The following is a 26,510-nucleotide window of genomic DNA, read 5'->3' on the forward strand; positions in this document are numbered from 1 at the left end:
GAGGCCACAACCACTGTCTGCGGGGCCACATCAGCCCTCCCTGCACCGGGTGTTACAGCGGGGAAATACACCACTGGATATAGATAGATAGGAGTCTTCTCCCTCAGCGTGTGCGTGCGGACTGGCAATGGTCGCGATTATCGCGACCATCGGGCTTGCGAGGAGACCCTGTGGTAGGGTCTCAGGTCTCGCAAGCCCGAGTGGACTTCTTGCTCTAATAGAGCAGGAAGTCCACTACTAACATCACTAGTGATGTCAGTAGGGGCGCCCACAAAAGGCAGGCGTTCCTTTGGGAACACCTTAGTTTGTGCAGCCACCCCCCCTCCATGAGCTGTTGATCAACATCGACAGCTGCCCCATCTTGTAGCGAGTCCCGGAGTGAGTGATTTCTCACTCGCTCCGGGGCTCACTCATGCGCGGTGTGCATGCCGCGCGTGCGCGATGACCCACCATCAATCTGCTTGCGAGCGCTATGCGCTCGCGAGCGGGTCTGAATCAGGCCCTCAGTGCACTAATCCCCATCTGCTTTACTTACTGCAATTGAGGAGTCTGGGGTTCAAATGCCAACATAGGGCCATATTCAATTAGTTTTGCCTCCGCGAAAAAGTTCCGCCTACCCAACTTTTTGCCTACATCGCATGTTTTGGATGCAAAAACTTATCATGCGCGTCCCCGTTTTTCCGCCCTATTCAATTACTAACCGAGCGAAAATGCCAAGCGGCGAATGCGGAACAGGTAGAAAGTACTGTCAGAATTGGGGGAATCAGTCTGAACCCCCCCAAAAAGATGCACAAACATTGGGGGTCAATGTAGAAGTGTTCCAATAGCCCTATTACAACTATTTGGGGTACTGAAGTGGTTTAAAATCCTTGTTATTAGCGTCCTTGTAAAAGTGGTGAAGAATGGCATTAAGCTGTATTTTTTGGTGAAAATAAGTTCTCCTGTCAAATTTGGGGTGCTTGAAAATTTGTACTAGCATCTTTTAAAGTCTCTAAGGTGAAGTTTACAAAAAATTTAAAAATGCACCTGTTGCCTCCACCTGCAATCCTAAAAACACCTGACCCATCCTTGCAGACCCCTAAGAAGGCTATTTCGCTAGTTTTTATGCTTGTCCGCCCACTTTGTACTTTTTCACCCCAAAAATGAAAGTACTTTTTTGGGGTGTTCTTATGTTTTTTCCCTGGATTTTTTGACACAGTTATCCTTTCCGGCGCTGTCCCAAGGATTCTGAGTGGGTTCCCCTTGTTTGCACCCCAAAAGAAATATATTGCACTTACCTGCTATTCAGAGGCGAATATTTTTCGCCTATTACATTGCATTGACTTTCCGCGCAGGCGAAAACTGTCTGGAATTGAATTTGGAGATAAGTTACGACCACGCGAAAAGCCACGATCGGCAATACATTTTTCGTGGAAAATGGCTTTTCGCTTCTAATTGAATACGGCCCTTAGTCTTATTGTTTATTACTGTTGCATTATACTGATTGATGACACTGAGAAAAGTCACTCTCACTATGTAGGTCCCCAAATAACTCAGCGAACTAATACTCATGTGCCTTGTCCACTACATTTGAAAAGTTTGAGGTTTGTATCTTCAAACAAACCTGTAGGTATATTTATTTAAGGTTTATTTTAAGCAAAAAGCGATTTAATTGTTATGTTTCTGGGGCTAAATCACACATTTACTGACAATATTTGTTTTTAAAAGTGTTATTAAATCTGTGATTTAGCCCCAGAAACACATCGGTGTTGATTGATTTATATTTATTTTAAATCAATTTAGTAAATATACCCCTTGTTATTGTAGTGAGCATGATGGCTCAGTATACTGCAGGTGTCTACTGAAAGCAACTAAAGCTGCGTACACACGGTATGATAAAACTGAACGATTTGAACGATAATGTTGGTGGGTTGGCCCTTCCAACCCACCAACAACCTGCAATTCGTGGACATGTATGGACGATAGCGATATTGTCCATCGCCCGTGCATGCAGGTCAACTTGGTCGATATTGACCAGATTACTATAGGGACCCGCGATCATTGATCGCTAGTCGTTGGTAAGTTGGTGGTGTGCTGGATGATCGATATCGATCATCCAGCACACCAAGAGGGCACAGGACGATCAGACGGCGATATCGTTATCGTTGTCTGATCGCTCCGTGTGTAAGGAGCATAAGAGTTTGAAAACTTGTATATTGCTCAGATTTCTTTGATGCTTTGGATGCTGCCTGATGAGGTGTCCTCTCTTCCCAAAGCACAGGTCAGCTCCATGGGCTAGCAGCAATGTGCTCTAGGGACAGTAATGGTAGAGTCCCTGCTTATTCCCGGGGATGGTGACTTCACTGTTACTGCCTTATATGGCAGATAGATGACATTGGCAAAATTCTAGCTTAATGGTATAAGACATTGAGAAAAATCTCTCTGCTGATCAGCAGTATAGGGTGACTCACTGGCCTAGCAGTAAAGTTTGAATCCCAGGACCAGTGTAATTTATATTGCCTGTAATTTTCCCCCAGACTCCATGATAACATTGGTAAAATTCTCACCATGTACTTGGTCATGAGGTGGCTCAACTGAATGGCTGCCAGGATTACTGCTGGTGAAGACCATGGAAATCCTGGTTTGAATTCTAAGACTAAAGTTATTTATTTTACCTGTAATTTTCCCCTTGACTCCATTGTAACATTAGTAAAGTCTCGCTATGTACTTGGTCATGTGGTGGCTCAGCTGATGGCTGCCAGAGTTACTTCTGGTGATGACCATGGTGATCCTGGTTTGAATCCCAGGACCGGTGTTATTTATATTAGTTTTAATTTTTCCCCAGACTGCCTGATAATATTAGTAAAAGTCTCCCCATATACTTGGTCATGTGGTGGCTCAGCTGGCTGTTTGCCTGGATTACTGCTGGTGATGACCATGGAGACTCCTCAATTGCAGTGAACAAAGTACAGTACATGGGTATAAGTACACTGAGCCAGTTTGGCCCTCGGTCTGAATGTCAGTGAGCTATCAGAAAAGATCCTCTATATGCAGCATAGTGAGAATCTTGTTTGGCTTCGTTTTATCTTAGTGCCTGTAAAATAGCAGCTGAGTGGTTAACGACATTGTGAAAAGACTCGACTAGTTATACCAGATGGCTCACAAGGTTATTTATGCATATCAATGGTGGGGTCCCTGGTTTGAATCCAAAGACCAGTGTTTTTTTTTATAGTACATGTAATTTTCCCCCCGCATGATAACATTGGTAATAGTATCCACAATTGCTTGGTCATGTGGTGGTCCAGCTGAATGGCTGCCAGGGTTACTGCTGGTGTTGGTTATGACCATGGCGATCCTGGTTTGAATCCGTGGACCAGTGATATTTATATTACCTATAATTTTCCACCAGACTCCATGATAACATTAGTAAAAGTCTCATTATACACCTGATCATGTGGTGGCTCAGATGGATGGCTGCCAGGGTTACTGCTGGTGGTGACCATGGAGATCCTGGTTTGAATCTTAAGACCAGTGATATTTATATTACCTGTAATTTTCCCCCAGACTCCATGATAACATTAGTAAAAGTCTCTCCATATACTTGGTCATGAGGTGGCTCAGCTAGATGGCTGTCAGGTTTATTGCTGGTGATGACCATGGAGAACCTGGTTTGAAACCTAAAACCATTTATATTACCTGTAATTTTCCCCCAGACTCCATAATAACATTAGTAAAAGTCTCACCATATACAGTACTTGGTCATGAGATGGTTGCCTGGATTACTGCTGGTGATGAACATGGAGATCCTGGTTTGAGTCCTAAGACCAGTGTTATTTATATTACCTCTAATTTCCCCCAGACTCCATGATAACATTAGTAAAAGTCTCCCCATAAATTTGGTCATGATGTGGCTCAGCTGAATGGCTACCAGGTTTACTGCTGGTGATGACCATGGAGATCCTGGTTTGAACCCCAAGACCAGTGTTATTTATATTACCTGTAATTTTCCCCCAGACTCCATAATAACGTTAGTAAAAGTCTCACCATATACAGTACTTGGTCATGAGATGGTTGCCTGGATTACTGCTGGTGATGAACATGGAGATCCTGGTTTGAGTCCTAAGACCAGTGTTATTTATATTACCTCTAATTTCCCCCAGACTCCATGATAACATTAGTAAAAGTCTCCCCATAAATTTGGTCATGATGTGGCTCAGCTGAATGGCTACCAGGTTTACTGCTGGTGATGACCATGGAGATCCTGGTTTGAACCCCAAGACCGGTGTTATTTATATTACCTGTAATTTTCCCCCAGACTCCATAATAACATTAGTAAAAGTCTCACCATATACAGTACTTGGTCATGAGATGGTTGCCTGGATTACTGCTGGTGATGAACATGGAGATCCTGGTTTGAGTCCTAAGACCAGTGTTATTTATATTACCTCTAATTTCCTCCAGACTCCATGATAACATTAGTAAAAGTCTCCCCATAAATTTGGTCATGATGTGGCTCAGCTGAATTGCTACCAGGATTTCAGTTGGTGATGACCATATACAGTAGATCTTTGTTTGAATCCCAGGACCATGGTTATTTATATTACCTGTAATTTTTCCCCAGACTCCATGATAACATTAGTAAAAGTCTCCCCATATGTTTGGTCATGTGGTGGCTCAGCCGAATGGCTACCAGGTTTACTGCTGGTGATGACCATGGAGATCCTGGTTTGAACCCCAAGACCAGTCTTATTTATATTACGTGTTATTTTCCCCCAGACTCCATGATAACATTAGTAAAAGTCTCAACATGAACTTGGTCATGAGGTGGCTCAGCTGAATGGCTGCCAGGTTTACAGTTGGTGATGACCATATAGATTTTGGTTTGAATCCCAGGACCAGTGTTATTTATATTACCTGTAATTTTCCTCCAAACTCCATGATAACATTAGTAAAGTCTCACCAGGTCCCTGAAGTACAATACGCACGCGTCACCGGGGGATGATGGAGAGGGATCCGAAGGCTCCCTCTCCGGAAACATATACAAAATAGTAACTCACAGGCTACTATTGGATAACACCATTAGAGATGGCATTATCCTATCTGAACCAAGAGCCACAGCGGCTGACTGTTCACATTATAGAGCTTGGTAAATTCAGCAGGACCACAGCCCCCATATCGGAGATATCTGCTGTGATCCCTCCATAGTACATCTGGGGGATCCTTAATATTTGTGAGTATAACCCGAAAATGGCTGTTCTTGAGGATTATCTCCCAAATAGTTTATAATAATCAGGCCCCCTAAATTCCAGCTTTTAAGGATAAGCAGGGGCGCCGACAGGGGGGGGAGCGGGTACTGATGGCCCGGGTCTCTTGAGGGGCCCGGTGCTGCCCCCCCCCCCTCCCTCACAACGGCCCAGCACATAGCGTGTGCTGAGCTGCAGTGGAGACTGCTCGTGGCTGCTGAGCAGCAGCCACGAGCAGTCTCCTATGCCTGTGGGGGGGGAGCGATCACACTGATCACACACCCCCAGCTTTGAGCAGGGCTGAGGGGGCTCAGAGTGCCCCCCCCCTTCCCAGCGCGCAGCCCAGTGATTAGGCCACACCCCCTGTTACCCAGGCTCGCCGCGGCTTGGCGGGCCTGAAGATAACCACCATGGAGCACAGAAATAATTTTGTTTCAAATATGATTTGTTTTTTATTTGGTAGGTTAAATCCAGTGTGCTAAAAGCATGGCTATGATTAAAACCTGGTCTGTTTGTGACAGTTGCAGAAAGAGACTGGAAAGCACTGATGTATGTTTCCTTCCTCACACACCTCCCCTACATCATCTTTTTCAATTAACATATGCTGCTTACTGTAGCTTTGGTTTCCCTAGGCCTATTGCCCCTGATGCCTGTCTGATACATCCATCTATCCGCATCTGGTGATGGGGCAGGCCTTGACAGGAGCAGTGTTGTCTCTGCTGCACTGGCTACATGTGGACAGGACGGGGGATGCAGTCAGGATACCCTGCGCTATCACGCCCGCCAATATCCCAACACTGACAGCCAGACATGGGACTAAAGATGGTTGTTGAAATCCCGACGCCTATCATTAGCCCCACTACAAAATCCCGACACCGAGCATACCGAACGAAGGTAAGCCGGGTGTCTTAGCGTCTAGCCGCAGGGGGTTGAGGGAGGGGGGGGTTAGCTTTAGGGACCTCCGTGGGCACTTGGGGGTAGGCAACCTCCCAGGAGGGTTAGGGTAGCATAGGCAAACGCAGGGGGGTTTCGGCTGCCTGGAAACCCCCCTCCCCAGCCCATGACCTCAATAGAAATAGAAATTTACTAGTGCTTCATGTTCTTCTCAGTATCACAAATGAAATCATTAGCTCCACCTGTAGATCTTTTAACATGTATCAGCCAGTAATAAATAACCTGTGCACCAACTAGGAGATCTGGAAACATGCACTGTTAGAGATGTACTGCTATTGAGCCCAATATGTACAGTACATATATGTCGATGACAGTGCTAGGTTCTTCTGCTGCTCCTCCAGGCTCCCAGACTTGCTCCCATGCTCTGGAATGGTGCCCACATATAAAATAATAACATTCAGCTCAGGCAGGATGGCTCTACTGACGCATCTAATGGCTTACTGTGATCACTGGTCCTGTATATGCTGGAATTATGACACATAATACACTTCGTAAGATGCTTATTAAAACTGGTTAAGTACTGATTCTGCTCTCTTCATGGACTGGCCACACTCACTCAATTAAGCTTTTGGAACCCCCCCTCTAGAAATCCTGTTGCCACTGGGTAGGGAAATGGGGGTTAGGGTTAGGCACCACTTGGGGGATTAGTGTTAAGCACCCCCCCCCCGGGAGGGTTCGGTATAGGCACTAATGGGGATGCTAGGGTTAGGCACTAGCGGGGGAAGTTAGGGTTAGGCACCATTAATACTTACCAGCCCCAGTCGAGAATTAGGTCCGTCGGTGTTCCACTGGCGGTATTTGATCTGGCAGTTGTTCAGCCGCTGGCATTAAATACAGATTCCGGACAGGACAATAGCCTTAAAGGTCCTGCAGCAGCTATCAGCTCATTTTCCTGTCTACTCACCTGGGCTGTCTTCCCTGGCCTCTCACTTCCACACACACAGTCAACCGCTGTCCTAGTCCACACCTGGCGCTGTCAAAGAGAATCTCGAAGGTTCCACGGGTATTAGATCAAATTTGATGCCAGTGTTTCCATGGACCCTGCACTCCTCTTTCCTGGGGCTCTTAGAAAACCATTGGGTACAACATGAAATTCATATCAGAACTGGTCAAACAAACTATTATAATAATTAATCAAGTAAATCAAATTAATCAAGTAAATAGTGAACAGTAAAACTAGCGTCCCAACAAGTAATATGAATACAACTGTTACGGAAATCCGTGTGTCTGACAACATAGTATCCTTAATAGTGTGTGTAAATATAAATTCTCACCTACAGTACTTTTGTAAAACTTGAGTGTTGGCGCCAATTATTAAACAGGTAAATTCTCCTGCTTACCGGTCATCCCTGTAGCAGAATGACGCCTCCTGCTGTTTTACCATAATTGCAAGGACAGAATTGCAAAGCTGCTTATGTTCAGCTTTGCAATTCCGTCCTGTGCTGAACCAGGCCCTTAGTTCCCATACACTAGTATGGGGACCTCCTTGTTTCCCAATGCCTCAAACTCCGAAAATACATCAATTCCAAAATTTGATTGCAGTAATGGACGCAGTGTTTAGTGGGCGTCCGTTCTCATTGCCCTTCCTATGGGAAGGAGTCCGGGATTGCGAAGAGGGATCGATTTGGATCCCTACGTTCCTGTTCGTCTCCCTCCATCAGACATCGGGATCTTCGGGCACATGTGTGAACCCAAGTCAGACTCTGCAGTGTTAAGTTTCAATGCTACGGAAGTAGAGGTGTTTTTGGATCAGAGATTCATGCACAGATGGCCGATAGTTGCTCAATGTTGAATTGCTCTGGTGTTTTAGTATCCACCACTGCTACTCAATGCTAAGATACCACTGCCGAGCAGCAGGGCTTGATGAATAGGCCACTGGTCACCAATATCCTACAAAACTAAGTGTTATTTACAATAAACAACAATTTTGATATACAGTTTTTAATCACATATGCTAAAGATATATACTTAGAAGCAATATACTGTACTTACAAGCAAAGAATCCATTTATGATATCCTGGCAGGTCGGGTTATATATTACTCTGTCAGTCCCTCCATTGGCTTCTGGTTTTCTACCGTATTCAATATAAAATACTTTTACTTACACATAAGGCTATTAACCAAACCACACCAACATACATCTCTTCACTCATTTCAAAATATCTCCCAACCCGACCTCTCCGCTCAGCACAAGATCTGCTTCTCTCAGCCCCAAGCATTACTTGCTCCCACTCACGGTTACAGGACTTTCTTCGGGCTGCACCAACTCTATGGAATTCCTTATCACGCACAATAAGACTTTCCTCTAGTCTCCAATCCTTCAAGCGTTCCCTGAAAACTCACCTCTTCAGACAAGCTTATCAGATTCCTGAACCACCCACATAACCTTCATAGCTTCCATATTTAATTACATCCCCTTTTACAGTCCACACACAATCTAACACATCGTCTTTCTCTCACATCCTCATGACATTTGGTCGACATTCTTGTGTGACTGGATCATGCAGCCAACCAAGAAACTGTGCATTCTGGCTGGACCAAAATGCAATATATAGCACCTATCCTTGTGTATCAATGCCTATTTCCCTATAGATTGTAAGCATCCGAGCAGGGCCTTCCTACCTATATATCTGTCTGTTATTACCCAGTTTTGTTCTATTAATGCTTACAATTGTAAAGCGCAACGGAATATGCTGCGCTATATAAGAAACGTTAATAAATAAACTTTATCACTATTTAAATAGCACCCACATATTCTGCGAAACTATACAGTGCGGATATAAAACAAGCACTGCTTACAGTACAGGGATGCAAGACAAATGGAGCACACATTATAGTAATGTAATACAATTATTATTTATTTATTATCCTGTTTGGGATAATTCCCCCTTCCATCCTCAGCTAAGCAACTGATGTAATTCATATTTAATAGAAACTTCATTTATCAGATATTTAAGAAGAAAAAAAATGTTTTTATTTAAATCAATTATTTTTTTTAAATAATTTTGGAACCAGTAGAAACAATGCTGTTACAATAATGGTCTCATCCTAAATTGCCGAGAGCATTGTTACCGCATTGCACAATCAAGTAAGGAGACCTGGTAATTCTACTATGACCGTCGTAGGGTAAAAAGTTTAGAACATAACTAGTCCAGAGGCACAAAGAAGTGTTATCAGCACATACTGTAGTCATTGGGGTGAGATTTGTCTGTAATGTTGTCCAGATGGACAGTGTCTAGACAGAGAGTCAATAGGTCTACACCAGACTGTCGACATGCATATGGTTGACAGTTAATTGTCGGTATGAACTCAACTCAAGGTTGACACAGAAAAAGTTGACACATTGTTTTTCATGATTCTTCAGTATTTTTAGGGTTAGGGTGAGCATGAGGGTCAGGCACTTGGCGGAGGGTTAGGATTAAGCTGCGGAAGGGGAGGGTTGGGATTTGGCATTTAGGGGGGCATTAGGGTGAGGATTGAGGTTAAAATAAGAAAAATGTGTGAATTTTTTCTGTGAACCATTTGTGTGTCGCCCTTTTGAGCCCCAGCAACCTCTTGACCTCATCAACCTTCTGGTGTCGATCTAATGACTGTCTAACCAGTTACTATAGATCTTTCAATCCACACTCGTCTGTAATAGTTGGTGGTAAGTATCATTTCTACTGTTGTAATTTAACGCCCACATTTATCTCAGAGCAGGAAACTGTCTCAGCACCCAGCGCGCCAGGGTTACTGCCTCAGGCAGGTAAAAAAGTAAAACATTTAACATGGCGCGGAAAATAAATTTTGATAACGATGGCTCGCAAAGGGTAATTTTGTATGCAAGGAATATGGTGCATCTCAATTCCTGCGGCCATTCTGTGGGACCATAGGCTCAGGACTGTATCAATCGAATGATCTGTGACAGATGCTACGACCTTTTACGCAGATGTTTGGATTTGCAAAGAAGCAGTTTTCACATCGCAGCTGCGTACACTGGGTCTAATTCAGATGTGGACACGATGCAGATATTTACGCAGTTGAATGATTACTGGCCGACTGTGCATGTGTCACGGATGCACTGCGCACGCGACAAGGTACCTTAGCGATGCCGCTCGCAGTGAGGATATGTTTGCCTAGTGATTGACAATCAGGGACCTTTGGGGCGGTTACGGGAGTGACCGCAAAAATGCCGGCGTGTCACAGGCATTTACGGGGTGCATCTTAGCCTACAACTGTGATCCAGTACGCAGAAAACACGGCAGCAGTGTCTTATTGCCTGCGGCCATTCTGCGCGACCATAGGATTATTCAGATGGTTGATTGTTGAAAGATCTGCAACCGCCGTTACGTATTTGCGCCCACTTGCTTGGATCTGCGGAGCCGACGGTGGGCGTAATAATAATACTTTTTCGGGAGGCCACAGCAGCAACATATTTTCACACGGCTCTGTGATTGCATTAGCGCCGACATCTGAATCAGCCCCACAGACGCAGCAGGCCCTTAGGGGCACAGCTATTAATTATGGACCTGATCATTATAATCTCTTACTGTTACCGCAGCCATAACAAATTAAGGATCACCGGGATCTAACATCAATCACCATGCAGGCTGCAGGGCACTCCAAAAAAATTAAAAATAAGTATATTAAATTTATTTCAATGGTCAACAAGAGATTTTATTACCTGCTGGTACTGTATATTTGGCGCCAGTTACAACTAGGCATAATATGACAACTTCCAGATACATTATATAAAACGGATGTAGTCGGCATCCTGGCATGCGGGATGCCCATTGGTCTGAATACCTGTACCGAAATCCCGACATCCCGAAGGTAAGTATCGGGGTGTTAGGGGGAGGTTAGGGGTTAGGGTTAGGCACCGGGGAGGGACAATTAGGAATAGGGTGCAGGGAGGGGGAGGTTAGGGTGCGGGGTTAGGGTTAGGCACCGGGGAGGGATGGCTACGATTAGGGTGCAGGGAGGGAGAGGTTATGTTTAGACACTAGGGGGGGAGGTTAGGTTTAGGCAGCAGGGAGGGGGTGTTAGTTTTAGGGTGCAGGGAGAGGGAGGTAAGGTTTAGGCACTAGGGGGGAGGTTAGGCACCAGGGAGGGAAGGTGAGGGTAGGGGTTAGGAAAACACTTACCTGTCTTCCCTATGGGTGTCAGGATTCTGGCTGTCAGGATGCCACTGTCGGTATTCTGACCAGCGGCATCCCCACAGCCGGGATTTCATACCCAACCCATATAAAACACATGACAATCGTTGTCCATGGAACCTACATCCATGAAGCCAATGACTGTGGATCTTCCTTCCCATTAGTATACAGGAGCCTTCAAGCTTACATGAAGCAGGGAACGTACACACCTGGGTGCAATAATAAAGCTATTTTGAAGTGGGAGACGACTCGCACATCAGAGGTCTGCAGCACGGACAAATAATGAGGCAGCAGACGCTACTGCTGGATAATACTGTATTTGGTGTCCTACAGAGAGATGAAAGATTCGGGTCAGCGGAATCAGAATTCTAGAGACTTTCTGGGGGATAATTCACTCACAAACCAGTCTCTAATTTATCACAGACGCTTGGCATGGCATCTTCATGTTGGTAACGCATGCAATGGATGTGGACAGTTTGTTTTGCCACAAAGGGGTTCCCACTTATCCATATAGAGGTATAATCATTGGGATAAGGGACCTCATTCAGAGTCGGTCGTAAGCGGCCGCTCGGTCATACGCCTAACGACCGCAAAACTGAAAAAGGAAGCGATCGCACGGCCGGTCAGTCGTAACAAAAGTGACGCCCATACATGCACCTCCTCTAGCTAACGAGTGATAGCAGCTAACGATCGAGTCAATCGTTGTCAGTCATTGTCAGTCGCTGTATGTTAATTTTCTTCTGATGGTTGCGGCCGCTTGTGTTATCTGCAAATTACTCCAAAAATTAACAAAAAACGCATAGAATAAGCCATCCCCATGTAATATATTTATTCTTATTATTCTCTAATGCAAACGTAGCAGAATCAATTACAAGCCAATTAGCAGTGTTGTTAGCTACAACAAACGATTATTAGCTGCTTGCATTGTATGGCTCAAAATAGAAACATCACTCCGAATATCAGTAAAATTTGATAGTATCGATTGTACTCTGGGGCTTGAGAGAGCACGTACCCAACCTCAAGCTATACGCTCAGCCAGGCCTCTAACCTGCTCGCAGAGTGACGTTTTACTACTTCCGGCCTTCTATGTCGGTCGTAGCAGGTAATTTATGTACGCCCCTAAAACGCCCTCAAAACGCTGAGGCACGCCTGCGTTTTCAGACCACCACCCCTGTCAACACCCACAAACGGCCTTTCATGTCAATCAACTCCCGGAAGCCACTTCCTGCTCATAAGCCGTACGATCAATAGCATTTTGGATCGCAAGGTCCCGTACGCACATGTGCACAACTAACCGTACGCATACGTGGTTTGGAAACATCAGATGCATACGACCGCCTCTGAATGAGGTCCAAGGTGCCACCATCAGACACACTCACCATATAAATGACAACAGTAGGCGCTGGGAAATCCTATAACCGTTGTCCTGCAGTGGTTGCTCAACAACGTAATGTCCTCTTGGTTCCAATACTTTAGTGCAGAGTTTCCCAAACGCCGCCATTACAATCCAGGTTTTAAGGATATTCATGCTTGAGCACAGGTGACTTAATTAGTACCTCAAGTCACCTTAATTAGTACCTCAAGTCAATTTGATTTAACTATCTGTGCTCAAGCCTGGATTTTCTTAAAACCTAGACTGTAATGGGAAACTCTGCTTTAATGAATAATTATGAAGCTTTGGACAGTCATTTATCTATCCCGATGTCCGTCGGTGTGTTGAAGATATTTACTATAACCAGCACTTAAATGCAGAACTATAAGACCCAATAAATAAAAGGGTCCGGTTAGATAAATGAATATAAAGTTTTATTATGAAAGTTCAATACTGCGCAGTTTTGCCAATGAAAACACAGTTTTACGCAATATAAATAAATTCTTAAAAACCACAACTTGAGCAAAATGTTTCAGCAAAAAATGTGATCACGGGGATAAGGGAATGAAAGTCCTGTTCTAAAAGATATACAGCAGAGAATAGCAACATGTTTCCTGGTCAATTGACCGCTTCACAGTTTGACCCCGTCAGATCTTTCCAAGCAGTGATTGTGGTGAGTGTCAGTCACCAGTACAGTATATGAAAGGCTAGTGTTTGGCACGGTTGGTTGGGTAACATCGGCTGGATTGGTACACCGATTTTGAGTGGGTAACTTTCACTCTTTTTGGCCATAGTTTTGGGGACCAGTAGTAGTGCAGTACAGGTCCCACATAGCAAAATTAAACACGCATGGTAACACATAACCATACTGATGAGAGTAGAAGCTAATTGGGTAGGTTGAGATGAAGTTCTAACCCAATATAAGATGGTGTAAACGCATGATGAGATGATCCCAATCTGGTCTCTGCATTTTAGCGGAGATTCTATACTAAATGGGAAGCCGTACCTTCTCACTCTCCCATTACAATTGCAGACTGGTATAAACAAAGTATTTGAAAATACGACCTGGTATCTTCTCCAACATGTTGTATGACATAGTGCTACAGTATACCCCTTGATATTTCCATTTGATCTTTTCAATATCCAGACATATCTAAATGGTTTAATAGTATGGGCAATACTAATGTCGCTTTTTATTTTTTTATTTTATTTTTACCCCGGTTATTATTTTTCTCTCTCCCCTCAGGCTGACCTCCCTCTTCCTTTGTTCCTATTTTCAATTTATTTGGTAAGCTCAGATGATAATATTGTATTGTATTATGTAGGGAACAAGTTAAAAAAAATTAAATAAATAACATAAAAATTCACAATTTTTTTGCTAGTATATATGAGGTTATATCTGTTTCAAATATATTCATATTTATTTTGTAACTAATAACCTTGTGAATTCTTCATATGTTTCAATAAAATATGTTTAAATAGAGAAAATTAGATGGACCCATGCGGACAGACTTGGCCTGATATGCCATTTGCATTCCATGCAGTAAACAATAATACTTCTGCGCAAGTCCAACCAATGACATCGGTCACTAGGGTAGATTGGTAACCACAGAATAATCATAAGCAGCTAAGGAAGATGAGAGATAACTACTGTAGTTTCCCTAATGCCACTTTAACAGGGGAGAACGAGGAGCCAAGATTTCCCCTCTCAGCAGCTGCCAACTTCTTCAGCGATGTATCCAGCGCCATTTCCCGTCTCCTTCTGTGTAGATGCCGATATGAACTCTCAAAACAGGATAACAGATCATAAACTAAAATATAATAAATTGTTTAGTAACGATATCTAAACATCGTAATTTTAATGATCGAGTATACAGCATAAGAACTTCAGCAATACAAATAAATAGCCAAGTACAAATCACGCCTTACTTGTAGCGCCTAGCGAGCTTTATACTGATAATATATAAATCTAACGCAAGTGATTTAGTATGGTGACCATTGTCCTATTTTCTTTTTACATTGCGACTGGTCACCGCTAGTATATAGCATCAGATTTGGAGCGTCTTCAATCATTTCTCTTGTTCTCTTTCTTTTCTCTCTCTAGTCTTTTTTCTTCCCCTCTCCCCTTTTCCTATTGTCTTGATGTCGTTGTTCTAATTTGAACATTTATTCATAGTCTGTTTTTAATATATTTGTGGGTCTCTGTTTTTCTGTGGATTCACTGATGTTTTCTCCAGCTGTTTTACAGAGTTTTAAACCTTTTCCAGTGTATCTGTATTCTCTGATATTTTTTTTTTTGTGACTGACCTGTCTGTTCTTGAAAATGTTTTGTTCTGGTTTTCCATATGTAAAAGTCTAATAAAAACATTTTGCTCTATAATAAAAATTAAAATAAAACACTGTTTTGAGCACTGCACAAAAAAAAAATTAGAGTACCATTACCAGGAGCGCTGTGAGGCATTGTGTTGTATGTTCAGGCACTGTGTTAGAAAATAACTTCATTAAATCGCCATTACTAGGAGCGCTGTGAGGTACTGTGTTGTGTGTTCAGGCACTGTGTTAGAAAATAACTTCATTAAATTGCCATTACTAGGAGCGCTGTGAGGCAGTTTGTTGTGTGTTCAGGACCTTCAGGTACAGTTAAAAATTTTTTTATATAAAACTTGTACTGTATGTTAAAAAATATAACCTCATTATCAGGGTTCCACCCGGCCTATACAAGGGGCGCTGTGAGGCAGTTTGTTGTGTATTCTGGCACAGTTAAAAATTCTTAATATAAAACTTGTGTGTTAAAAAATATAACATAATTTCATACTCAGACTTTCTGGTGCACCTCATAAATGTACTACAGGGATGTGTTACATAATTAGGAAGGGGGGAGGGTAGTATGGCCAGATTCTCTTGCAACACTTGTTACATGTTATAGACTGTTTCAAAAATGACATTTAGGAGCTGATTGGTTGTTACTTTATCTTTCTCTAAGCTTTGATAAATACCCTAGAAAGCTTATACACATAGGGGCTGATGAACAGTTTGCAGCAAAATGGGCAAAAACTCCTCAAAAGAAACCATTTCCTGGTGAATACCTGAATCTTGTTTTGTTAAAGATTTGTAACATTGTGTCTGCTGTGAGCGTAATACTTATCTAACACTGACCCTTATAAAGATGGTAACTATAAGGTAGATGGACAACAATCAGCTTCATCGCACATTTTGATACTGCGCCCATTCCCAACTGAAAATAAATTAGTTTAAATAGATAAATAACCAAATAAATTAGAAATATACTAAATAAATAAATGATATCCCTGATAGGTAATGTGAAAATCTTACTGCTCATAATGAGATTTAAAATATGGCAGAGAAACGTTTTATTTAGTGGCCCTATAGATAAGTCATTCATTTCTTTCCCCCATCTCTTTATACTATCTCATTATAATGGGACACGTGTCATTTAGTCTCTTCTTTGCCGATGTGGGAGTATCTGCCCGAAATTTGAGAGTCTAACGGACATTGCAGAAGGGCAGGAAAATACGCCCCCTACTCATTTCGAATTTGAATTGTTCCTACATATGAGAAGGTTTATGTTTTTAATATATAGGATTATGATCCTTTTGTAACATACAAGTATGACAATGGCTAGGCACTACAAGCAGCTTACATATAGTTATTGTATTGTGATGTTCCTTATACAGTAACTTAGAATACGAGTTTCAGGTTTTTTACTAGAGCATTTATCCTATATTAGTTTATTATCCCCTATTCAGTTATGTGAGTTCATTCGGGTGTCTGCGCTTTGCAGGGAATGTTTGCAGGACCTTTTTCAGAATCAGGGTCCTCTGTGTCACAGGACAGTAGATCCACTATTGGAGTAGACCCTGGCGCTGTAACGTTGGCAATATTTGTTCTCTCTGCATCCTGTGAGCCTGAGGAATGGAAGAAAAAAACAGCTGAGAGATATAAAACAGAATACTCCTATGTAGCAATCATTGGAAACAGAACTATAAAGGGCTGTGAATAAAGTTAGTCTCAAATTCTTGCTGTATACTAGTACATGCAAGTACCTAAAATGTGCATGGGGTGTGCAAGGCTGCACCAGCACACCCACTCAGGGAGCCTCATTCATCTATAATGGGAGCAGGGTGTGCGGTGCACATGGGCCCCTGGGTCTACGCGGACCCAGATCGCATACCCTGCACTCCTTTCTTCAACACTTACCTCTCTGGAGTCCCACGTTGGCTACACCAGTGCTGCATAAATCACCATTAGTATTAAAAATATGGGTGTAGGTTGTGCGGTGTGGGCCCCCCCTGGACCCAAGGGCCCGCGTGCACCGCACACCCTGCACTTATTATAGTACGCCCCTGCGCTGAAGGCATACAGTATACAGTATTCTTTGCCCATATTACAGGACTCACTCACTTTTATCATGAACTGAAGGAATATACTGTGGTGTGTACTGTACATTTCTGCATCCCGGCAGCCCACAGAACAGAGTAATCACAGCAACAGATAGTAAATATTTCCTTACTCTGACTATGATGTGACACATAATGGACCGGGCTCTGTTCTTCAACACTTATCCTCTCTGCTGGCATTGGTGCATTCTGGAGAAACAAATATTAGAATATTGGTTATTTATGTATGATTATACTGCACTGTAAACGTATATATTACAGGTACAGTATCACCGGGGCTTGTGTCACAGGCAGGTGGCCCCACCATTATTAATGAAGATGTATAGTAAACTCCAGTGGTATATTATACATATATTACTAACTAGACAGCACTGTGTTATATAGCGGACAGGGTATCCGGATGGTCGATAGACAGTAACAAGATACAAAGTCAATAGAGACCAGAAGATAGAAAGTGAATAGGTCGAGAGGGTTAAAAGGGCAACAGGTAAATGGTTGACAGTGCATTAGGTCGACAAATTTTAAAGGTCGACATGCAAATGGTCGACACATGATTGTTAGGGTTAGGCTGAGGTTTAGGATTAGGATTAGAGTTCGGCTAAATTGATAAAAAAAAAGTTTGTCGACCATTTGCAATTTCAGGCGTCTGTGCTTCTCAGCGGCCATGATAGTTCCAAATTAGACCGGGGTCTATTTACTAAGCCTTGGGTGGAGATAAAGTGAACGGAGATAAAGTACCAACCAGCCAGTTCCTAACTGTAATTTTTCAAACACAGCCTGTGACATGGCAGTTAGTAGCTGATTGGCTGGTACTTTATCTCCATCCAAGGTTTAGTAAATAGACCCCACAATGAGAGTAGTTGTCTGGTTGCTACAGGTCACTGCACATTGTGCATTCCCTGACATGCAGTGTCCTGGATTGTCCTACTACCAACCTGTGATCAGCAAAGGAGTGACCAGCAGTGGTAACGTGTCTCAGTCATACGAGCACAGATCTGCTGACAATGATGTACATGGTGCAGAGTGAGTGTTGCGACTGTACTTACCGCTGATTGCCTCTGCTGTTCCAATACATCACTCTCCTCTTCTGCACAGCTGGTTCCCTGAGTATTCAGATCCCCCGAGGTACAATCATTTGATGACTGACGGTATATAAATATTAGTGTTATTATATGTCATTGTTAATTATACAAGCACCAGTGTAAAAATCCAACAATGCCGTCTTGGCTTTGGGGAGGTCCTACGTTTAGAAGGTACAGTATGGCCGGGTGATTACAGCCCAGACAGGAAGCGCAGCAACCGTCATACGTACATTTCAGTGATTTCTAGTGTGGGAATGGCAACAAGGGGAAGACTTTGGGCAGCTTAATGTATATATATATATATATATATATATATATATATATTAGGGATGTGCAGGCTCGGTTTTACTCGGATTTACTCGGTTCTTATCGCCACTTTACCGCAAATTCGGATTGATTATATTGGCTATCCAAAACACATGATAGGCGATAGCCAATAAAAAGATCCGAGTAAATCCGAGTAAAACCGAACCCGCTCACCCCTAATATATATATATATATATATATATATATATATATATATATATATATATATATTGCAGTTTGTGGATATAACATCCCCTGATTGTAATACAGAGTGCAGCTTGGAGTGTTCATGGTGTATTTGGTTAGTGCAGAATTCTATGTTGTATGTTTTTACTGTTGCCCTTTCCCTCTCCAAACAGTCATATTTAAAGAACCTTATCTCCCAGGCTTAGCCCCAACGTCTCTTCGCGACTTTCAACTCCTACCTCTGCCCACCCCCTCCTCGCTCTCTGCCCTTGACTTTACCACCTACTTTACGTCTAAAGATGACTCCATACGTCCCCATCCATCTTACCAACTCTGACATCCTTCTCCCCTGTATTTGGAGAGGAAGTAGTGGCCCTCATCCAGTCTTCATCTCCTACCACCTCCCCCCTTGACCCTAACCCTTCCCATCTCCTCCAGCTATCTTTCCCCTTCTGCCTGTTCCCATCTTGCCCACCTCCTCAATTTCTTACTCTCATCAGGGACTGTCCCTTCTGCGTTCAAGCATGCCTTTGTCTCCTCATTCGTAAAAAACACACTCCAACTACCGACCTCTCTCTCTCCTACTTTTCACCTCCTTGAGCATATTGTTTACAACCGCCTTACCACCTTGCTTTCCTTCCACTCACTGCTTGACTCATTTTAGTCAGGGTCTGTTCCTGGAAATATTTTTGAGATGGAAAATTGAAGCCTATCTCAACCTGGTACACACTAGACGATCTATCATCCATATCGGCCAGTATATCGCTGCATGCATGTCTGACTGGCGATATTGTCAGCGGGGGCCATGCTGCCGAATGCAGTTGCCGATGCGGGCACCCTGCCAGGTCACGCCGCTAGTGACATCACGCTGGGTACACAATGTTTAGTGTGTGCCTTGCATTAGATCCTTATCCATTCACTGGTCATTTCCAAATTGGACTACTGTATCATCCTACTATCTGGCATCCCTGACTCTCTCCTCTCTCCACAACAATCTGTCCTCAATGCTGCTGCTTGGCTCATATTCCTCTTCAAAAGTTCTATTATCTGCCTCCCCTCTCCTACAAGCCCAACACTGGCTCCCCTTCAACTTCAGAACCAGATTCAAGGTTCTTACACTTAATTACTTAATTACAAAGCCCTCACCCAATTCTCTTCCATTTACATCTCTGATCTCATCTCACTTCACACACCTGTCCGCCGACTTTCTTTAACAAATGCACGCCGCCTCTCATGCCAACTGTTAACTTCCCACTCCTGCCTCCAAGATTTTGCCCTTGCTGCTCCCAACCTCTGGAATGCTATCCCTCTCCCTATCAGACTCTACACCTCTTTACAAGTCTTTAAACGGGCTCTCAAGTCCCACTACTTCATCAAGGCCTTCCAGCTCTCATCCTAACCTGCTGCTCCATGCTTCTTCCTCACTGTCTACCCCATCTGTGTCACCCCTCTGTCTGCCCCTCCCCTTTAGAATGTAAGCTCTCATGAGTAGGGCCCTCTACCCTCATGTGCTTTGCCTTCCCTAACTCATGCTATGACCTGCTCCTAACTACCCACGACGGCACGAAACACTTGGTTGCCAACGCCTTGCTTCTTATTTGAGTGTTTTGGTCACTAATGCAGCAATGTCCTTGTCCTGCATTGTTTTGTACTGTAAGTGACTGTTTTCTTGTTCGCTCACTTGTTTATGTGCCCTGTAAGGTGCTGTGGAACCTTTGTGATGCCTTTTCATTAAAGGATAATAATAATATACAATGTGCTCACATCCTCCCCCTCCCCCCCCAACTAGTTAGGGATATGGCAAGTGCAGTGAATCAGTGCTATCTATTTTTGTTACAACTACAGTACTTACCACTGTTTGCCACTTCCCCAGTTTACCAATATTCACTTCTGGGGAGCTGGCTCTCTTAGTCTGCAGATACACATGGGGGCAAAAGTGTGAAGACTGGTGGCAAATAAATACATATTCATATTGGTATAAGTAATTGTCACTCCGCATGTACAGCAGTAATCTGGTACAGTACCTTCACATTTTATCCTACCATCATATAAGCTGTGTCTATTATAATGTATCTGTGGTACCCTGAAAACATTTATATTTTATGTTATGATCTTTAACAGGCACAATGTTATCTGATCTTATAATTTGACAGCAGGGTTTGGATTCTACTCCATCTCTCCTTCTCGGAACTGCAATTGCTTTTACCCCCTCACACAACACAGCAGAGAGGCAAGGATATTTACCCCAGATACAAACAGAACAATGAGGATTTTGTGTTTACTGCTAAGGACTCCATGAGGACTGTGAAGTTGTGGTGGTTTACTTAAAGTGTAGGTTGAGAGGGGGTATAGTAGGAATCACAGATTCAAATAACATATTACATGTTACTTTGATCATGGATGCACAGTCCTCAGTGAGCTCTTTTTAAGCATTATATAGAATGGTACAGTATACGGTACCTCTACATTGAATCTCAGGACTAACTCCATCTCAAACTGTAAGGACAGGGCAGATTACAAGAAGAAGAAGACACTAAGACTGTTAAATAAAATGGGAGAAGGGACAGAAAAGAACAGGAGCATGTGAACGTGACCCAATATATGCTGGGTACATTATATAATGCAGCAAGGCGTGTAGCAACTTACGCACTAGAGATTTACAGGGAGGCCCTGTCACCTCACTCCTCTATCCCCACAATGCTCACTGGCTTGTCAAACACATTTCCTCTCCCCCAGTTTACTGACAACCCCCACCCCCTCTACTAGAAATTCCACAAATCGCCAACTCCCACAACCCACTTTGCCAAAGGTCCTGGGAATCTACACAGGGATTTTTGACAATTATAATAGGATAGTTCTCCAGAAAACACATAGGACCCACGATAATCTCGCAGACCTACAAATGTTTTCGCCATTTAGGTGGTGAAAAACCTGCACTTATCGTGGATTATTTTTCAGGACACACAAATATCCACGATCAGTGCCGGGTGGCACTTTGGGGCTAATTGGAGCAGATCTCAGTGGGTGTTCAATTAGAAGTTCTTCTTTAGTGATGTTAATTGGATACCACCCTTGGAGTACCTGGGAGATATATACTCATGAAAGGGAAGATGAACGAGGTAGTAATCTAAAGAAGAAACTCTTTAGGGGCACTCTTTAAATCATTGTTCTGTTAAAACTAGAGATGTGCACCGACCCTCGTGTTTTGGTTTTGTTTTTATATCTGGATCTCCCCTGGTTTTGGATCTGAATTGGTTTTGCCAAAACCTCACCTCCGTGTTTTGTTTTTCGGTTTTGGTTTTGTTCCTACAGTATTATTAACCAACAACATTTATTTCCAGTCATTTCCAATCAATTTTGACCACCTCACAATATTATTTTTATCATCTAGTTAAGGCCAAAAGGTTGCATCCAGCTAGCTGGCTGACCAAGCTAAGCGACACAGTGGGCAGCACTAACATGTGGCAGGTCAGCTTCTAAGTTCCAACACAGATACAGTGTGGGTTGGATACAACAATAGTGCACTTACTGTGACAGTAGTGTCGGCAGTGTGGGGTTCTGGCGGTGTCCTCAATGCGAGAGTGCCAGTGGTGTTACCATTGCGGAAATGCCGTCAGTTTTGGCAGTGTGGTGGTGTTGGCAGAGTGGGGGCCCTGGCAGTGTCCTAAGTGCATAGTGCCGACAGTGTCGGCTGTGCGGGATGCCCTCAGGGTGTGGGAGTGGCAGCAGTGCGGGGTCGCTGACAGAGTCCTCAATACGTGGGGCAGTAGTGTGCGAGTGCTGGCAATGTCCTTAGTGCAGGGTGCCGGTGGTGTTGGCAAAGCAGGGGTACCAGCGGTGTCCTCAGTGCATGTGTGCTGACAGTGTCGGCAGTGCAGGGGTGCCGGTGGTGTCCTCAGTGTGGGAGTGCCAGCAGTGTCGGCAGTGTGGGGTCACTGACGGTGTCCCCAGTACGTGGGGCAGCAGTGCAGGGGTGCCAGCAGTGTCCTCAGTGCAGGGTGCCAGTGGTGTCGGCAGAGCGGGGGTGCCAGTGGTATCCTCAGTGTGGGGGTCCTGATGGTATCGGCAGTGCATGGCTGCTGGTGGTGTCCTCAATGCAGGGTGCCAGCAGTGTCGGCAGCAGGGGTGTTGGCAGCAGGGGATGCTGCCAGTGGGGGTCGGCAGCAGGGGGTGCTGGCGATGTCGGCAGCGGGGGGTGCTGGCGGTATCAGGCAGCTGGGGATGGGTCGGCAGCATTTTCTCCTTCCTGTGCCCATATTCAATGGGCTTAACGCTGATTGGCTGAGAGCCGTGACAGACGACTCTCTCAGCCAATCAGAGTTAAGCCCACTCAATACAAAACCTTGCAACCAGACAGCGGGATCGCGAGGTTTTGCCTCAGGAGAGGGATCCGGGGCAGGCAGGGAGATCCGAGCTTGGCTCGGATCGCCCTGGATCCCCGAAATTCGGGTGGGTTCGGTTCTCTGAGAACCGGACCCGCTCATCTCTAGTAAAAACGTAACTTTTAATGATGCAGAAATATAAACTCACAAACATTAATCATCACATATGTGTGGAGGTTTAGTCACAAAAGAGATGACTGTAACTATTATACACACAGTAACTTACAGTATGTTTAAAATAAGTATTATACCTGTGTATAAATAGGACTGGAATTGACCAATCAAAGAAGCCTCAATGGGCTATTATCAGCCAAATATATTACACAAAATTGGTATTGGAAAAGAAACAAAATCACAATAATTAGATCTTACATAGCATCCTAAGTATGATTCTCCAATAAATGATATCACATCTGTAGATAGATTATGACATCATCAAGCACCGGCTGCTAGGGTATAATTATTAGAGATGAGCGGGTTCCGTTCCCAGAGAACCAACAACAACTGAATTCAGGGGTTCCGAGTCAAACAGAGTCCCGGTTCAGTTCTGCAGTCAGTTCAGAACTCTGATTTAAAGACTGAACTCGGGGTTTGGACAGGCTTGCCGACATCCTGGCAGTCCCCTCCGGGAGGGGGCAGCCAGCTCTGACAAGCAGTGGGGCATGGTGCGGTAGAGGGGGGCGTGACTGGGGATACTACCCGGCAATGGGGACGGGGGAGTGAACACGGAATCGCATATCTTGGCCCCGCCCCCGCTACACAATGCCGAGATTTTTGGCATTGTGAAGCAGGGGGCGGGGCAATGACGCGATTTAACGCCCCCCGCCACAGAAGTTTTACAGTAATTTGCAGGGGGGGGGGGGGGGAAGCTGGATGGGTCGGCGTCCGCCAGGAGGCTTGCCTGCTTTTCCGGGGTTCCGGGAGTGGCTCCCGATTTTTGGGAGGCTCCCGGCCGAATCGGTAGGGTAGGCAAGTATGGGCTTGGATTGCAAGTGAGCATGTTCTTCCTTCAAACATATCCAGATGACGTGATTTTAGCTGTTTTTTTTTTGTTTTAAACACAGAACCAAACCAGGTAAAGGCGATTTTACAAAACCAAAACATGAAGATGAATTCAGATCTAAAACCAAAACACTCCAGAGATATGCGCCAACACGAGGTCGCGGGAGGCTCCCGATTTTTCGGATAACCCCCTGCACCCCCGGAAGGGTAGGCACTTCTCCCGCATTCTGCCCACTTCCTAGGGAATATTACCGGGGATTGGCCTAATGGCGCTATTCTATGAGAATCTCGTCATTGAGCCCCACCCCCTATTTATAAATACTCGGCGCTCCCTGCAAATTCCTGCGAGGGGGGAATTAGGTGCCCGACCAGCCCCACCCCCAACTCCGCCCACCAGCTTCTCCTCCCCAGGCTTCTCCCGGGGAGCATGCTAATAATTACTGTACACAATTATAGGTCAGAAGTAATCAGACTGGAACCAGTGTATATATGTACATATGTGCTGTACACAGGGCAGTGCAGTATAGTTTAATCATAGCATGCATGTTATAACACAAAAATAGTCTGCTTTACAGCCCTCCAGCAGGCAAGTCAAAAAATAAAATGTGACCCCCATTTGTTAGAAATTGGACTCTTCTGTACATGATGGTCCTCATATAACTCACCATCAATAATAACTCCGCCTCCTCTGCTGGCCAATCATCCTCATTGTGATAGTGATCTCCCTTTATCTGCAGTATAAAAACATTTTCAGTGAGTTTTACTCCCGTCTGTGTGCATTACATTACATACCAGTACTTGACTGACAACAGGGGTTATGTAATAGGTTCCGAGATTACGGAACCAGTGGGATTTTAGAGAGCTTGCTGCTAAATTTAAAGCGTCAATCGGTTATAAGGCTGGTTAGGCCTTATAACGGATTACTGCTATAAATTTAGCGTTTAACTTGCTGAAATCCCCCCCCCCCTCCCCCCCTCCTGGTTCTGTAATCTCGGAACCTATTACATAACCTTAATATCGGTGTAATGTACAGTGCAGAAAATATAAAATGTTCTATGAATGAAATATAAAACCTGAGTGCATTTTGCATCCAGCAATACAGAAATAAAATATAGAAATATAAATACTTTTATAGAACACAAAGTTCCCTGATCACCTGGCTGATATAATGAATATTGATGAATTCAGGTAAACCATGCTTTGTATTTTCTGTATTTTTGTTCTCTACTGATTGGTATGTTTCTGTAAGACAACAATTAACATTAAGATTAGTAACTGACTAGTGGTTTCCAAGTAGCTTTCTATTCCATTTGATACCAATTTGCAAAACTACATCATTTGAAAGAATGGAACTGTAACAATATACATGTTATTTCTCTCCACCATTCAGATTTCTCAAACCGTTCCAAAAACACCAAAGTAATCTGCATATACAGTACCTGACATGCTGGTATAAAGGTAAATGTCTGTACCATTACTAAAGTCACACCCACCCACAGTTTTCGGAGTTTGCTGAATATCAGGCGATCCTATTCGGACCCCTGATGGTGAATGGCCTAGTAAGTTAAATACGCAGAAACTAGCGTTTCGGCATGGTTAACGGGCCATTTAATGTATTATAATTATGCCCCTCATGAGTTCCTTGACAGTTACATTATCCTTTATTTTAAATCACACATTTCTTAGAACTTAATCCCAGCTTACAGGTAGGAAGTCTGTTTTATGTACAGCAGAATATATGCACCTTCAGTTACAACCTCCTTTAATATAACACACATTTCTCAATAATGTCATACCTGGGATTCGAACCCATCACCATCATTTACATTGTAGTCAGGCACCTTACACATGGGGTAAGGTGAGGTGATGGGTTAAATTTAGGAGTATGTGACTGGGGTGCTTGGGGTCAGAAGGGAGGGGTGGCCCAGCTGCAGAGGGGACAGGGGATGGGGAGGAGATGTTATGTGATCAGACACAGAAAGATGATGCCGGGTCTCAAAGAGGAGAAAGTGACAAGAAAGAATAGTCAGCAGAGCGGGGGAAGGGGGCTCTACCAGCCCGGGACCCCCCTGCAATGCTTACCCCGCTTACCGCATTGTGCCGCCATTGTGACACCCACCCACTGAGGTCTCCATCTCTAAAGTAAATTTTACCCATTGAGATATTTCCAATAAACATACAGGGACAAATTAAATATAAGTGCCGGATTCCCGAGACTGCAGAGATGTTGGCAAGCTAGCTAACAGGATCGCCCACCTGCGGATGCCGGAGGACAGACTTCCTGCAGCCCAGCGGAGGACAGACTTCCTGCAGCCCAGCGGAGGACAGACTTCCTGCAGCCCAGCGGAGGACAGACTTCCTGCAGCCCATCAGAGGACAGACTTCCTGCAGCCGAGCTCAGAGCAGCCACAGGCGACTCTCCTTGGCTAACCAGGATGTAATTAGTGGTCC

General features: G+C 44.0%; 1 protein-coding gene across 2 annotated transcripts in view; it reads right to left on the reverse strand.

The window, feature by feature from the left end:
* Positions 1-13,144: 13,144 nt before the first annotated feature.
* Positions 13,145-26,510, reverse strand: part of LOC148522290 (uncharacterized) — a 49,533-nt gene continuing 36,167 nt past the window's right edge. For both annotated transcript variants that reach the window (XM_088474174.1, XM_088474173.1), the window contains 6 exons: positions 25,216-25,301; positions 24,725-24,790; positions 20,528-20,587; positions 18,148-18,243; positions 17,215-17,290; positions 13,145-16,609 (listed from right to left, as the gene is read on the reverse strand). In XM_088474174.1, coding sequence (XP_088330300.1) covers positions 16,461-16,609; positions 17,215-17,290; positions 18,148-18,243; positions 20,528-20,587; positions 24,725-24,790; positions 25,216-25,301 — 533 coding nt within the window. In that variant the 3' untranslated portion in view covers positions 13,145-16,460. The remainder of the gene's footprint in view (positions 16,610-17,214; positions 17,291-18,147; positions 18,244-20,527; positions 20,588-24,724; positions 24,791-25,215; positions 25,302-26,510) is intronic.

This window comes from Taudactylus pleione, unplaced genomic scaffold (genome assembly GCF_031769625.1).
Source record: "Taudactylus pleione unplaced genomic scaffold, aTauple2 ptg000148l, whole genome shotgun sequence".
NCBI classification, from domain to species: Eukaryota; Metazoa; Chordata; class Amphibia; order Anura; family Myobatrachidae; genus Taudactylus; species Taudactylus pleione.